The sequence below is a fragment of the Carassius gibelio genome, chromosome B3 (assembly GCF_023724105.1).
Source record: "Carassius gibelio isolate Cgi1373 ecotype wild population from Czech Republic chromosome B3, carGib1.2-hapl.c, whole genome shotgun sequence".
NCBI lineage: Eukaryota > Metazoa > Chordata > Actinopteri > Cypriniformes > Cyprinidae > Carassius > Carassius gibelio.
This window is the reverse complement of record NC_068398.1, coordinates 31,816,798-31,832,919: the sequence shown is the minus strand read 5'-3', so window position 1 is coordinate 31,832,919 and position 16,122 is coordinate 31,816,798. Positions and strand designations below refer to the sequence as shown.

The 16,122-nt window shown below is 40.5% G+C and overlaps 3 protein-coding genes and 1 long non-coding RNA gene across 4 annotated transcripts in view; 2 read left to right on the top strand and 2 right to left on the bottom strand.

Annotated features, from left to right (window-relative positions):
* Positions 1-251: 251 nt before the first annotated feature.
* On the bottom strand, positions 252-1,616 carry LOC127953172 (NHP2-like protein 1). The gene is made up of 3 exons (XM_052552155.1): positions 1,442-1,616; positions 854-974; positions 252-761 (listed from the first exon to the last, which is right to left on the bottom strand). The coding sequence occupies exons 1-3, from the start codon at positions 1,442-1,444 to the stop codon at positions 499-501; spliced, it is 387 nt and encodes a 128-aa protein (XP_052408115.1). The 5' UTR covers positions 1,445-1,616; the 3' UTR covers positions 252-498.
* Positions 1,617-2,453: 837 nt separating this feature from the next.
* On the top strand, positions 2,454-9,715 carry LOC127953142 (cytochrome b-c1 complex subunit 2, mitochondrial-like). Its single transcript, XM_052552115.1, has 14 exons — positions 2,454-2,583; positions 3,751-3,852; positions 3,929-4,078; positions 5,687-5,751; positions 5,836-5,892; positions 5,995-6,119; positions 6,198-6,295; positions 6,389-6,446; positions 6,855-6,950; positions 7,520-7,719; positions 7,797-7,877; positions 8,012-8,088; positions 8,271-8,424; positions 9,430-9,715. Exons 1-14 carry the CDS (start codon positions 2,551-2,553, stop codon positions 9,511-9,513), a joined length of 1,380 nt encoding a protein of 459 aa, XP_052408075.1. The 5' UTR covers positions 2,454-2,550; the 3' UTR covers positions 9,514-9,715.
* On the bottom strand, positions 9,017-11,574 carry LOC127953184 (uncharacterized). Its single transcript, XR_008153108.1, has 2 exons — positions 11,444-11,574; positions 9,017-9,813 (listed from the first exon to the last, which is right to left on the bottom strand). It is a non-coding gene; the product is annotated as an uncharacterized LOC127953184 (long non-coding RNA).
* Positions 10,709-16,122, top strand: part of LOC127953170 (uncharacterized protein C16orf52 homolog B) — a 25,113-nt gene continuing 19,699 nt past the window's right edge. The window contains exon 1 of the mRNA XM_052552153.1: positions 10,709-11,535. Within this exon, the coding sequence (XP_052408113.1) occupies positions 11,430-11,535 (106 nt within the window). The 5' untranslated portion in view covers positions 10,709-11,429. The remainder of the gene's footprint in view (positions 11,536-16,122) is intronic.

The following is a 16,122-nucleotide window of genomic DNA, read 5'->3' as shown; positions in this document are numbered from 1 at the left end:
TTTAGCGAAGACTTTGAATTAAAACGGAAGAAAATAAACGATCCAGTTCATGCATATGTATACTTGAATCATAAGTTTATGGTTCGTATTAAAAACAACTCAAAATATACTTGTGATATGATCCCAATACTGGAACATTATTTCTACAAACAGTAGTTTTGAGGTCAGTACAATTTTTAACATACAATCACTAGTGAAATGCGTAATTATAATATAATTACCCTTTTACAAACAGATGCAGCACACATATATCCTGGAGTTTGTGTTTTATTACAAATCTGTACAATGATCGCCATATATAACTTCATAACTATTTTTTAAATGTTCCACCATGACAAACTTAAAATTATCATAAAAAAATAGAAAAGCAGTTACTGTATTTTTTTTCTTTTCTTAACATAAATGTATATGTACATTCAAACTTAAGATAAACAGAGCAATTCATAGTTAAAACATAAGGGGGGAAACAAGCGACACATCAAGACTGGGGAGGAGTTGTCAGACCAGCAGTCTCTCGATGGCCATCTGCACCGACTGAATCTGAGGCTTGAGCTGAGAGCCTTCTTTGATGGTGACGGAGGTGGCGATGACGGGACGGGACACCCCGCACGCGCGCCCCAACGCCTGCTTGGAGCGCACAAACACGTACGGGACGTTCTTGTCCTCACACAGCAGAGGCAGATGAAGGATGATCTCCAGAGGTTCGGCATCGGCAGCCATCACGATGAACTCCGCGATGCCACGGTTCAGGGTTTTAGTGGCTGGAACAAATCCACAAACACACACAAAATAAAGTTTAGAAAGCCAGACTTCTGATTTGTCTGCAATGACAGTTTCTAGTACGTTTAGCTACCTTCATTGGCCCCTTTTCTCAGTTGTTTGTAATTGGCCGCTTGCTGAACCAGGTCCAGGATGGTTTTGGAGAGAGTGGCGTCTGCCAGAGGATACGCTTTAGGATTCACGTCTGATTCAGTCTGAGAGAGAGAAAGGGAGACGAGCATTTATTAAAACAAAGACTATAAGCATGAATTAATATATAAACATGTGCCTCTACGAATCCCAACAGTTGTGTCTGCTACAAACAACGTTGTTTGAAATTATTATACATGAAAACGGGAAAAAAAAACCTTGATGTCCTACATTGATATCTTATGAAAACATGTGGCTCAAAACAAACCAGAGGCTGCTGTAAACCATGTCTCGTGCGTTGATTTACTGAGATACATTAATGAAACGGCACGAGTTTTTCACAAAGACATTGTAAATCACGAAAACCACTTTTAACCACCATGAAGTTTTAACTATGCATGTTAAACCATCCCATAAAAACCAACCATACAAAAGAAAGCAGCAGCACGTGTTAAACGGATAGACATAAGCACCGCACGCATTCATACCGCTAATGTTAGTAAAGAACTGTCATTATGAAAATCATATGTACCATGTCTGAAAACTGCTTTAACGTTACAGATGTCTGTAGAAAAAAAACGCAAGTGGTCCTCTCGGCGTGTGCTTCACGGAGGAAAAGCGGACCACTCCGGAGTTTAAACGGATCGTGATTCCTGACTCCTGAGTCGAACACGGTCGAACAGCGAACTTTCTCGTGTAGCTGGAGCGTCGACGTGCGTACGTCATCAAAACGAGACCGCGAGAACTAAAGTTTTGTGGAAAGTTTTGATTTACAATTTAGTTTCAGGGCTAAAACAATGCAAACTATTTTAAATGCATTAATTTTTTTAAATTTATTTTACTGTATAATTAATACAAATCTAGCCTACACTACCTTTAGTTCAAATGCAAATAAAACGACATACAATGTACAGTTGTGTATAAAAATGACAAGTAAATACTTACTCATAGCTCTATCATCCTGTACTTTCTGTACACCTTTCAGTCAAAAGAACTAAATGTGTGTTGTTGATGTTGTTGTTTTTTTGTTTGTTTTTTTAATCCTCTTTAGAACACTCAGTGAGGCAGATAAAGTACATGTTCCCACAGAGTAGTTTTGAACACTAAATATCTTCATTGACATATTTCTGTTAGTGCTGTGCTGTCAAATGATTAATCGCATCCCCCCAAAAAGTTTACATAATATATGTTTGTGTACTGTGTGTATTTATTATGTATATATATATACACACACATGCATGTATATATTTAAGAGAAATTTGTTGTTTTTATATAGTAAATATATTTATATATAATACAAATTATATGAATATATACATGTAAATATTTTCACAATATATACTGCATGTGTGTGTATTTATATTATGAAAACAAAAACTTTTATTTTGGGTGTGATTAATCGTTTGACAGCATAGATTTCTGTATCTCTAGATACTGTGTCTAGATCTACAAGTGTACTGACATTTCTTGTTATTTCCTAGTACGTCTCGAATATTTTATAACATCTCATTAATATTAAGCAGCTCGTCGTTCCGGTGTGTCCATATATAGTATCTGGTCTAGGCGCAGTGGATTATGGGTAGTTCTTTGACTCGGCCATAACTGTCTTTCTCTTAGCGACTGAAGGAGAGAAGCGGAGTCATGACGGGGTTCAGAGGTTTCAGTCTTCTCTCCGTGAGTCCTCTTTCTCTCAGTCTGCGCCGCTGTCTTCTCTCTGTTCACACGTCGTGTTTCAAATACATACGAGCCTCACAGGGTCACTAGAAACTTCTCGTCGACGGGCTTCAGGCTAATGTTGCTAGTGTCATTTATAAACCGGTGTAATTTACAGCTGCTGTAAACTTTCCTCTAGACGCTGGACAACCTATAATAAAAGCCAGTCAAACAAAGGGACCCATAGGCTTTCTGTTCTGCTCTCTCTTCCGCTGGGGGTTGTTTGTAAATCCCACCGCGCTGTTGTGTTTCTGTGATGAAGGTCATGACACAGTGATACTGTACTTCCGGTGACGGACCTCACGAGCGCATGTGACCCTTTGAACCCGGTCTCTGATAATTACTTATGACTGGGGGAAAAAAAAACATTGGTGGGAATTAAGGGAGTGACATCTGTCAAATATATAATTCATACAACACACAGTAGGCTAATTGGAAAAAAGGTGGATATATTTTGCAGAAATATCTTGGTGTGATAAACATTGTAATGTTCAAAATAAGGTGATAACTAAGAAGGGAAGCTACAGTAAGCCCTCAGATCTCAAACATACAGTGGGAGTGAAGGGTCTATCTGTAACAGTACAGAGGTCATCTGTTGATGAAATACCTCACCATCACACACAGTGCCTGTGTTTGTCATCTAACATGAACCAATCAGATTCATTCACTGTATCAAATACTTACAAACTGGTACCCGACAAGAAAGGCACTGGTGTGACATAGCGTAAATGTAGAAATAAAACACAACATACAAATGACATGAGAAAAACATAACTTCATTCTCAGAGTTATGGCACGAGAGAGGTTCATCTTCGATGTTAGAGTTTTATTAATGTTTTACTTGTGAGGGGTTTATTCAAATCACTAATATGAGCAACAGTAGCAGTGATGTTTGCCATAGCAAGTCTTAACGTTTTTCGTACTTATCGTATCCGTCACTCTTTCCTATCAAAATGTTTGCTACAGATGCGAAAATGCAGAAAATCAAACCTGGTCTGATTTATTAATTTTTTTAATGATGGAAGAAAGTTTTGGAGGCACTGTACATGGTTGACACAGCGTGAGGTCATATTTATTATTCAAGATGTGAAAATGGCCTTTAGTCTTGAGACCCTGTTTTATTCACAGAGGCGAAGTTACGCCGCCGCCAGGAGGAGCGAGGCATTGACTGAACCTCTGGTCACCCGAAAACCTGCAGCGGCACCAGCCCTCGCTCCCCAGGACGTCCAGGTAATGAGAACGGATGCAAGCTGTTCTGCTTTGCCTAAACCCACGACTTTCACTCACTGTATCCTGTTTTCTGTAGGTGTCCAAGCTTCCCAGCGGTCTTCTCGTCGCCTCTCTGGAGAACTACTCCCCCGTCTCTAAAATCGGTGTGTTTGTGAAAGCCGGCAGCCGCTACGAGACGCCGGAAAACCTGGGCGTCACGCACATCCTGCGATTAGCGAGCAATCTGGTGCGTTCAGGGCAAACAGGAGTAGTTTTAATTAACATACAGTCATACAAGCTACTTTTTAGCTGAGTTTGTGAGTTGATCACACATGCAGATATATATATATATTAGTGCTGTCAATCGATTAAAAAAAATTAACTAATTAATCGCACAATTTTTTAAAATTAATCGCGATTAATCGCAATTAAAAGACTGAAACTTTTTGGATATGTAAATGTAAAATGTAAATAATTAATGTAAACTCAAGACAAATAAACTATTTAAATTCAAAATATGATTGTTTATTGGAATTTTTGTTTAACTTGTAACACAGATTTTCTCATGTAAACAACATACCTGCAATAAACCATCAATATCCTCCAAATTAACTGTTGGCTTGAAAGCCATATTTATTACAGAAATAAAAACACAGGCATGTAAGTACCATTTGAATTTCAAAACAATCAATGCCAATAAAAAACAAAAATGATGTCCATGTTGAATTCTAAGTGGACTGCAAAAAAATTCCAAAGTATAGTCATTGCCAGTGCTTTAAGTGGGACGGTACGCACCAGTACTCAGTACCGCCACTTCCAAATATAGATCTTGAGCGCTCATTTGGACATCTGTTTTAATAGAGGTTTTAATCTTTTACCTGCACTGCCGATTTTCAGAGCGCCCTTCACAATGCGAGCTTCCTAATTCATCCCACCCAGAGCAGAAACTACATTACCCATTCACCCTTAAGTTATACAAGTGAATAGCGCATGTGTCGCTTTTCCCACTGTTAAGTGTCAACAACTCAACGTGGCCGGAGAAGGTGTGTGAAACTCGTTGTGAGTTATACTAAAGCAAAATCTTGAGTATGTATTGTCTGATAAACATTAAGAACTGTCTGCGGAGGTTGAGTCGTCCTGCAGCCCCCGCTGGCTGTTCATTGGCTACAGCATCTTTTTTCTAAGTTCTAAAAAAATACCGTAGACGGCAAGGCACAAATTTAGATATTCATTTATCTAATTAATCTAAAGCCTATGCACAAAGACAATATGATCTTTTTGTCCCCTTTTTGTTTTAAAGCTTGATGAAGAGTGAGAGCGCAAGTTGCTGCAGCTGAGGAGGACAGTGATGCACGCGTACAGGAGTGATTGACAGTTCGCGGCACTGTGTACAAAAAATACTCCGCTACACAATTATTTCATTATTTCGTTTAAGCTTATTAACGTTAGCGTTACAGAAAGGTCTGATTTACGCACTGTTACAGTCGTTTTTTTTTTTTTTAAACAATGACATTTGAGTTCATGATTTTAATGTTGCTGTTTCTTGTGGCAGACTGAATGAAGAGTAATGTTTCTTGTGGCAGACTGAAGAGTAATCCGGCAGAGTTTTATACTGAAACTTTCCGTCTAAAAGTCCTTCCTTGGTCTTAACCATATTTCTTTGCACGTTGAACACACATAGGCCACAACTGGAAATAAAAAAAACTGCAACCGCGTTAATTGCGTTATTTTTTTTTAACGCGTTAAATATTTCAAATTAATCGAATGCGTTAACGCGCTAATTTTGACAGCACTAATATATATATATATATATTTTGTTTAGGTTTCATAGTACTGAATGCGTGCTGTGTTTCAGACCACTAAAGGAGCGTCAGCGTTCAAGATCTGTCGGGGTCTGGAGGCAGTGGGCGCCAGTTTGAGGTCACTTTTATATTTACACACGACCGCTTTGAAACCCTTTCTGTACTGCACTCTCTGTCGAACATCATGTTTTTTGGTTTTTAGTGTGACGTCATCGAGGGAACACATGGTCTATTCCCTGGACTGTCTGAGGGATGATTTGTGAGTAGCTCTGTAGATCCGGTCACACTTTAGTTTGGGGGACGAGTCGTATTTCGTTGATAGATTTGTAATCTATATGAAAGATATGTGTTTCCCGTGCAGTGACGGTGTCGTAGAGTACCTGGTCAATGTGACCACGGCTCCGGACTTCAGACCCTGGGAGCTGTCTGACCTCTCGCAGAGGGTCAGGATAGACAAGGCCGTGGCCGACCAGAGCCCACAGATAGGTACATTATGCTGACTCCAGGAAATGAATGTGAAGACTCGGCTCATCTGGTGCTGATGAGAGGTTTTGTCTCACACAGGTGTTCTGGAGAAGCTGCATGAAGCTGCTTATAAGAACGCTTTATCCAACTCTCTGTACTGTCCCGACCACATGCTGGGGAAGATCAGTGTGGATCATGTGAGCGACTGACAGCAGATCCTGAACACTTCACAAGTCTGTCTCATAATGTTCCCTTATAAACACTCTTCTCTGTCTGTTTTCACATCCTAGCTGCAACAGTTCTTTGCCAGTAATTACACCAGTGCAAGAATGGCCCTGGTTGGATTAGGTGAGTCCTTCTTATGAACGTGCATTGAGTGCTGCACCCATGATGTGTTTCTGTAGGTCGGTTCAGAAGTTCTCCACGCCTGGTTACTGCAACAAAAACACAGTTGGCTTACGGTTTATTATTTGAAATATTTAGATTTTCATTTTCGCCCATTGGCTTCAGAATGATGTTGTTTCCCATTTTTGGCTGACAAAAATCTATATCCATCCTTGCAATACAAGGACTTGCAATACTACTGTGTCACTGAGTTGGGCTATCCAAGTTGTCCTCATAATTGTAAACAGCAGCACAGAATACTCTTTTGTGTAGTTTATTGCGTCTCTTTCATGCAGCTCTATTAGCCAGCCCTACCTTCGTGTGATGAGTGAATGTGACTGTCTGAACAAGTGTTGAATCCTCTGTTTGAAGGCGTCAGTCATGCTGCTCTGAGGCAGGTGGGCGAGCGGTTCTTCAGCACACACACTGGGACAGGTGCAGCAGGGGCTAAAGCCGTTTACCGCGGTGGTGAGTTCACACACACCTCGTGACATGTTCAGAGAGATGAGCTGCTTAGTTCGAGGCTACGCATTATAGTGATTGGAGCAAAGATGAATTGAGTATTCCTACCTAAACCCACTTTACCAGTGGTACAGAAATGTAATATATGAAATGACTACAACAATAAAATGTCCAAATTAATAGTTATTAATACAACTAATATTGGGTCACATTTGTTCCCTAATAGAATGGAACAAGAATATATTTAAATGTCATATTATTACAATTATTTCTATTAAATTATATTTTGCGTAAAAGGATAATTTTTTTGGCAGTTATACTTTATTTCCATAATGTGCAAAATTACTGAATATTTAAAGCATTGATATTGTTACTGAATTACATTTTGTTAACCATTAACCGTGTTCAAGTTTGTTGTAGTGCCTTGAATGCCATTGAAGTTTTTTTTCTGCATTACAGTGATGAGAATTTGTATTGGCAAAATATGCTTCATTGACACACATTAATTGTACAGTGAATGCTAATGGTCCAAAAATAGCAGTTTCCTGTGTAAGATGAATCTTGTTTGTGTGCAGGTGAGCTGCGTGTGCAGAGCGGTGGAGGTCTGGTGCATGCTCTGCTGGCGTGTGAAGGAGCCGCGGCGGGCTCCGCGGAGGCCAATGCCTTCAGCCTGCTGCAGAGGATTCTGGGTACAGGACCACATGTCAAGAGAGGATCCAGCATCACCAGCAAACTCAGCCAGGGCATCGCCAAAGCCACCGCTCAGCCGTTCGATGTGAGTACACCCCGTCATCTGAGAGTACAGATGATTAGATCTCTGTCTGATCGGCTTCTGTCTGATCTTCCTCTCAGGCCACGGCTTTCAGTGCGCCCTACTCGGACTCCGGCCTCTTCGGAGTCTATGTCATCTCACAAGCGGACTCGGCCCACGAGGTGAGTGCTCAGAGAGCAGGGATTATTAAAGCTATTTTCCATACAGTGGCATTATTCGTGGGTGAACTGGTGCTTTAATGCTGACAGTGTGAAGTGAAGGATTGACATCTGCACTGATGTCTCTCTGTGAGCAGGTGATCAACGCAGCCATGGCCCAGGTGACGGCTGTAGCTGAAGGAAGACTTACTGCAGACGACCTGACCAGAGCCAAGTGAGTCTGTCAACAGGAAAAGAAGAACTTTAACGCCCATATAAGCAGTGCTTCTTGAGCTAATACCAATGAATTCATGTGTTTCTGTTAAATCTAGTTGTTTTATTTGGAGTACTGTGCTTTAGGAAAGTAAATGTAGACGTCGTGTCAGTTGAATGAAGGGCCTGGTGTTGTGTGTCCAGGACCCAGCTGAAGAGCGATTATCTGATGTCTTTGGAGAGTCCGGAGGGTCTTCTGGAGGAGCTGGGAGTTCAGGTTCTGAGCAGCGGCGTCTACAGCTCGCCTCAGACTGTGGCGCACAACATCGACTCGGTGACCTCCGCTGACCTGGTCAAAGTAAGTCGTTCGTGTAGATCACGAGAAGCTAACTTTTCCTTTATCTTTCAAGTTCACAAGCAACAAACAAAAATGAGAAACAGGAAAAGCTAAAAGGAAAAGTGAGTGTCACCATGAGCATAATTGCCACTGATTTGAAAATGCCAGTTTCTTAAGAAAATATTCTCCATCGCCGACCAGTTCTTAACCCTATGAAAATGAATATGGATCAAGCGCTCTGATTAATTTAGATTAAATGGTTATTCACTCAAAAGAAAATCCTGTCATTAGTGACTCACCCTCATGCCGTTCCAAACCCATAAGACCTTCGTTCTTCTTCTGAACACAAAATAAGCTATTTTTGATGAAATCTGAGAGCTTCCTGACTCTCCATAGACCTGTAAGGTTCATCAGTATCAGTTCTGATTATAAAATTGTTACTAGATTGCTCATTATACTATTTCAGGGATCCCAAGTTCGAGTCCTTGCTTGTGGACCTTTCCTGATCCTGTCCCCCCTTTCTACCACTTCACTTCCTGTCTAACTACTGTTATATTATCATAAAGGCAAAAAAAAAAAAAAAACACAAAAAAAAACAAGTACCATTTAAAAGTTTGGGGACGGTAATATTTTTTTTTTAAATGTCATTTATTTCTATGAACAAAGCTGAATTTTCAGCGTCATTCCTCCAGTCTTCAGTGTCACACGATCCTTCAGAAATCATTCTGATATGATGATTTGCTGCTCCACAAACAGTGAGGATTAAGTAAAAAAGAGAGCATCAGCGAATATTAAATATATATGCATTCATCCAAAGCAGCTTACATTGCATTCAAGGTTACACACCTTTAATTTGATGTTACCCCAGACTTGATGTTTTAATGTTGCTAGCGTCATGCTCTGCTGTTCAACACTACCTAAATACCACTAATCAACCACTTGCTGATGAAGCCGTTAAAGCAGTAAAGATACAGTAACTGTTGGATGATGTTTGACCACAGAAATCTGTTGTTGTTTCCTTCACAGGCTGCAAAGAAGTTTGTCGAGAGCAAGAAGACCATGTCATGTTGTGGACATCTGGCAAACACTCCATTTGTTGATGAATTGTGAGAGAAAGTCCCAGTCTAAATGCACACATTGTGCAGCTGCTTATTTGAGTGTAAAAACACTCTTAAACGTGTGTGAATCCCTGATTAATGTTGACAGTTGTTTCAGTTGATCATGAAGTCTGGTTCACTGGGAGCAGAGGCATCAGTTTCAGCCATTTCACTGTATATCTGATGTACATTCATTAAAACAAGTCTATCTGTGATCAGTTCTCGGTGTCTGATTCTTCATCGTTCCTCTGAAGAGCGTCTGTGGGGGAATCACGGTTCATGAACCATTGCTTCTGGAAGTTCTCCCAGCGGCCTGCAGAGAGAGACAATGAGCTGCACGTTAGGATGAACCTCTTCATTTGTGGTTCTGTTGAAGGAAAGGATATGTATGACTTGAAAGAAAGAATTTTACTTCAGTTCATTTTTATTTATGTTGGTGTATTATAAGCATTCATTTAATTTATCTCTTTTCTTGAGTGGAATTACCACCTGCATTAATACGTTTTTGGCCCATATACGTTTTAATTAAACTAAAACGGCATAAATAATGCTAAAAAAGTGGTGTTAAATATTTGATAAATATATAGATATTATGGTTTTTTTTCATTAGGTCATTTTAATTTTAGCCCATAATACTATTACTATTTAAACATTAACGCTGCTGTTCATTTGACCATTTTTATTTTCCATAACATAGGTTGTATATTAATTAATTATATATATATATATATATATATATATATATATATATATATATAAACACACACAATTATTACATATATGCAATATATTACAATTATTCTATTTCATTAGAAAAAAAAAATCTTTTTTATAATGTTGTTTTTTACATTTTCTAATTAAAGTTTTTTGTATGTTATCTCAAATTGTAAATAGTAATTTCACATTTTGCATTTAATTTAATTTTAAAATAATACGTATATATATATATATATATATATATATATATATATATATATATATATATATATATATATATATTATAATTATTTTTATTTATATTTTAAGTGTGATCTAAGGCTTTGCACCCCTGCTCATTCATGAAATAAATATGTAATGATCCCTCTCTTTGTATTACATAACACATAAATTGTTCACCAATGTAACCGATGTAAAGTGGGTAATTATAGAAGCGCTCGCTCATGATGTTGATGATGCCCAAACACACGCACCGCAGACACCCCCCTTTAACCACCCGGAGTCTCGCGAGAGCGACTGAGCGAGATCTCGCAGGCCTGTTGTGTTGTGTTGAGAGAGGCTGCGTGGGGGGTTTCGCTTGATGTCACTGCGTTAGCGCCACCGTTTCTCCTGCTTCTGCGGCGTCTTCCAGTCCTCTCTATCCACATACACCAGTTTAGCGACCGTTCGTGGTAACTTACACCAGCGGAGGTTTGACGGGTTTTGGAGGGCGATGCAGCAGCGCTCGTAAAGATGCGCGTAACGTTACAGCTGAGGAGGAAGACGGACCGTCACTCCGTCGATGAAAACGGTCCTCTGCGGCTCTGAGTCACTGTCTTAACGCATTCAAGGTTCAGTTCCTGCAGTCGAGAGCTTCATCGCGATGGATATGTGCACGGCGAGCGGCAGCAGGCCCTCCGGATGACAAACAAACACACCGCGAGGATCCGGAGCCCTCCCGAGTTAGCTAACGTTAGTAATAGTCAGTCACTTTTCGAGGAGGATGAGGATGAGCATCAGCCCCGAGCTCCTGTTAGGAGGAAGATCAGCCAAACAGCCTGACCTTTGAGGAGTTTGTTACTGGACTCCTAGCCATATCACATCACATCTCTCTATATCATATCATGCAGTCAGCCTCGAGCAGGACCGTCCTGTTCACCGACCGCTGCTGATCGCTCCAGAGCGAGATTAGCCGAGACCTTCACCCCTGTATCAGAGCCCGGGACACCTGAGATGGATAAACTCACCATTATTTCAGGATGTCTGTTTCTGGCCGCGGATATATTCGCCATCGCGAGCATAGCCAATCCAGACTGGATCAACACTGGCGAGTCAGCAGGTGAGGCACGAGATCAATAACCGCATCATCATAATGATCTTCAGATCCGGGAACTTAGATCTCTAAACAACCTTTTCATCTTCAGACACACGCTTTATTCGGACAAAAAGTTTTCTGCTGAGGTTACATTAGATCTCAAAACTGCACTCAATGATAACTTACATGAATTTGTCATTTAGAAACATGATTATATAACGCTGAACAAATCGTTATATTAGATAGCATCACTTTTCTAGCTCACAAATAGTTAATGTAATGAAATATGAAACACTTTAGTCGAATTTAAATATAAAATGTGAAGTTATTTGCATTTTGTCATAATTTAAGCTCGACTCTTAAACATTGGAAGGCGTTTCAAGTTAATGTTGTGAGTAAATTCACTGTGAAATCATATTAAACTTCATAATCCAGGGATCAGGATTGACTGGAAAGGTTATTGTGACTGCAGTGTAATGTTTAACCGCATAACTCTGTCATCTGAGCGCTAACATCACTGTCCAGCTTTAAAGGAACGCAGCTGAAGATGGATATAATGTTGATCAGTTCCCTCCTGTCTGGTGGTTCAGCTGCTCTGAGTTGTTGTGTAGCAGTTGTATGTGGCTCTCGCAGCACCGTTATTACACATGTAACCCCCTGACGTGGTCTTCAGACGTGCATGTGCAGGCGGGCTGTTGATAAACAGCTGCTCTTTGTTCAGCACACATGACTGCTTCGTAAGTGGGTCAGCAGGGGTTCAAGCTCAGTCCTCTCCGTTCAGCGAGAATGGCTGGCCTTGTGGGGTTTTCTTACGCGTCCGATGCTCCGGCGGTGAATCAGGTGCTAAAACAAGCAGCCGGATCAACAAAACCCTTTGTGTCTTTCCTCAGCCATCCAGCGCAAGGAGTTTCAGCACATGCTTCCTGTCGGATTCATTTAGGCCACACGTCTGAGGCTTTCTTATTGTCTGGAATATAAATTGTTGTCCCATGGTGTGTGGGTGTTTATATACGCTCTCTGGCCACTTTATTAGGTACGCCTGGCTAGTACCGGGTTGGACCCCCTTTTGCCTTCAGAACTGCCTTAATTCTTCATATCATAGATTAGTGTTGGAAACATTGCTCAGATATGTTGGTCCATATTGACATGATAGCATCACACAGTTGCTACAGATTTGTCAGCTGAGCATCCATGGTGTGGATCTCCCGTTCCACCACATCCCAAAACTGCTCTATTAGATTGAGATCTGGTGACTGTGGAGCTCATTTGAGTACAGTGAACTGATTGTCATGTTCAAGATGCTTTGAGCTTTGTGACGGTGCATTATCCTGCTGGAAATAGCCATCAGAAGAGGGATGGACATGGTTAGAAACAATACTCCGGTAGGCTTTGGCATTTAAACTATGCTCAGTTGGTACTATGGGGACCAAAGTGTCCCAAGAAAATACCCCCCACACCATTGCACCACCAGTAACCTGAACTGTTGAGATCAGGCAGGATGGATCCATGCTTTATTATGTGCATTTTGTAATGTTTTTGTATGATTAACTCCCTTGTATGAATAACGCCCTTGTCAAAGAATGACTTGATGAAAACGGTACCGTAAAGCCCTCATGGATGCAGTGCTGGTCTGATTGCTCTTTTAGTCTGCCGAATGAAGAATCTAGAGTTCATTGTTTGGTATGTGGCTGCATGTGATTCAGTGAAGTGAATGGGCTTCTTTGTGAGCCATTGTCAGATTGTTTCCTTCCTGTGAATGGTAAAATCATTGAAGTCCCTGCCCTCTCAGTGATGTGGTGTATGACCAGAATGAGGCAGGATAATTGGCTGATGAGACATTGTTTAGGCTCTTTCAGAGAAATCGGCTCTTGGATCTAGGCCTTTTCTTTTTGGGCATTATTTGTTTATTTTTGCCTGTGAGTACACAGACATTCACACAGTTCAAGAATGGATACTGTCTTTTTTTGTTTGTTAGAATTATTTTTGAATCAAATTAAACCCTATCTTCAATTATTTCACACCAGTTGTGCTAAAAATACAGTTAAAACTTTTCTGGAACTTTACCTGAGGTTCCTGGGAAAAGATTTGGGAAAGTTCAGCATTACGTCACTTGTTCACAGATGGATGCTGTGCTGTGAATGGGTGCCGTCAGAATGAGAGCCCAAACAGCTGATAAAAGCATCACAATAATCGACACCACTCCAGTCCATCATTAAACTTCTTCTGAAGTGAAAAATCCATCAGTACCATGTTTTTATCTTCTCTTAAAACTGTTGCTTCTGGCGAAAATGACTCTTCTGTTCATAATATTGCTTAAGGTTTTCTCGGGTGAATCAGGAGAGATATATGCACAAGTTGCTATGTGAAAACAGTAATGAACACGTTGGTAGACTTTGATACGAGAAGACAACACGAGATGGACTTTTTCACTGGTTGAAGTATGGACTTGTGTTTTAGCCAGAAGCAACGTTTTTTAGTTGAGAACTTTGTAATGGTGGAGTTGTTTCTTACAAAGACACAGCTTTTCACTTTACAAGATGTTTAATGATGGACTGAAGTGGTGTGGGTTATTGTGATGTTTCCATCATTCTGACGGCACCCATTCACTGCAGACGATCCACTGGTGACCAAGGGATATATGCTGCGTTTCTCCCAATCTGTTCTGATGAAGAAATCTTCTACTCATCAGATTGCCTGAAAATGAGTACTTTTCTTCAAATTGTCACGTTTGTATACTATTCCTTTAATAATCCGTCAAATCTTGTCGCTCAAAAGAAATGAACCTGCAGCAGATTTGTTCTGGTGGCAAAAATCCCTCACTTGCTTTGAAGGAGGAACACAGGCATAGAGATAGTAAAATATCAGACATTTATCAAGAATACTTTTATTGGACATGGCATAGCAGCTTGTTAAAACTCCCAGAACACACCACAGTAACAGCATAGCAGCACCTTGACATCACGAAAGACAGGTTTCCACTGACGAGCACCGCTTGCCTATTAGTAAGAAATCTAATCTTTACATTTTTATTTTAAAGGAACATTTTTAGCATCTGGAGCCTTTTCTAATGAGTCAGCTTGCAGGGACTTAGAAAATGCTTGCCTTTTAAATCCCCCTTCGCGTTTACAACCTCAGCAGGGTGAAGAAGAACAGCAGCGGAGTAATTAAAATGTCCAAAATGATAGATATGGCACGTATACCTGTAAGTCTTTCCTGGTATACGCAAGAGATTATCAGCATTGGCTAGTCATTAGAAATGCTGGACAATTAATGTAGTAACATTTAATTCTTTCATGTCACTTAAAATGACGGTCTAATAGCCTTCTTACCTAGGTCTGTCAGTATAAAAGCAATTAAACCTCATTTCCCCGTTGTTCTCCTCTCACACTCATTATGCTGTTGGACAGGAATGTGTCCAGTCTGTCCCCTCAAACCCGAGCTGAAAACAAGGGACACATGTTTGATTGGCATTGACTGCTCTGATTCACATCTGCGGTGCCACAGAGATGAGACAGCAGCTGTAAGGAGGGAACGTTCTCAAAAGAGAGCTTCAGAGTCACGGCGAAGACAGGAAATTGTGCGGTGGAGACCTTCTCAAACCGTTACTGAGCGCGAGAGCTCGCAGGGACAAAACACGAGCTGGTGGTCGTGACATTTACGAAGCGAAAACAGCGCTCCGAGCCTTTTATTCCCAGAGAAAGGCATTTGGAGTGAGAGGAATGATTAATTCGGCTCACTGTCTCAGTAATAATTTCCCTCTCCAGGCAGGGAGCTGATTGTTTGGAGCTTGTTTTAGAGGTGGCGATGGCATTTTTAACTGTTCTGTTTCTGTCTGCTGAAGAAGAAGCGCCCGACTAGAAATGCCACTTCCACCCACTGTTCCTGAAGCACTTGCTCGAGAACAAAATACCAAAGTGTTTTTTAAACTGCAGGATGTTTTTCAGAACATTTTTTGCCTCATATAATAGTGTTGATGCCTATTCTCTGCAAAAGCAAATGTACAGCTTTATTTTAAATGGTAATATTAAGTAAAAAAACACTCTACATGTTCCTGTTCCTCCTGCTATTTATGCAAAGGCGCCAGATAAAGCGCAACTGAAGGGAGGATGTAGGTACTTTAATTAAATTAAGCCACGCCTCCAGAATACACCGCGCACAGCCAGAGCAGAGTCTAACAGGACTCAATGCAGCGCTGTCAGATTATGTGCTGAGAAAACATTACAGTGCAAAGGGCATAATTCACATGCATATGTTGACAGGCAAATAGGACAGTCTGTCGTAGGGATATAATTGGACAAACGGTTTATGCTACTATGTCTGCCACAGAGGATTTAAATACATTTAGACCACTTAACTTCATGGTTGCTGTCTGGATGTGAAGAGACTTTCAACCAGCATAACAAAACATGTTTTTGAACCAAATCACCTACCCTGCATTTACTGATTAAAAGAATAAATTAGTTGACAACCGGTATTTAGAGTTAGAGAAGTGCATTTACCCTGGAATAATAATTCAGCGCATTGGATATCACGATAACAGCACAGTTTAAGGATGCTTTTCTGTGCAAATATATGTTTGGCATGCATGTTTTGCTAAAGCATCATCCGTGT

Bases quoted from the DNA above. Each gene is read 5' to 3' on its own strand.
- LOC127953172 (XM_052552155.1), bottom strand. The intron at 762-853 runs GTAGCTAAACGT...GATTTGTTCCAG, and splicing joins GAGAAAAGGGGCCAATGAAG to CCACTAAAACCCTGAACCGT.
- LOC127953142 (XM_052552115.1), top strand. From the start codon at position 2,551: ATGACGGGGTTCAGAGGTTTCAGTCTTCTCTCC. The intron at 4,079-5,686 runs GTGCGTTCAGGG...GCTGTGTTTCAG, and splicing joins TGCGATTAGCGAGCAATCTG to ACCACTAAAGGAGCGTCAGC. The intron at 5,893-5,994 runs GTGAGTAGCTCT...TTTCCCGTGCAG, and splicing joins GACTGTCTGAGGGATGATTT to TGACGGTGTCGTAGAGTACC.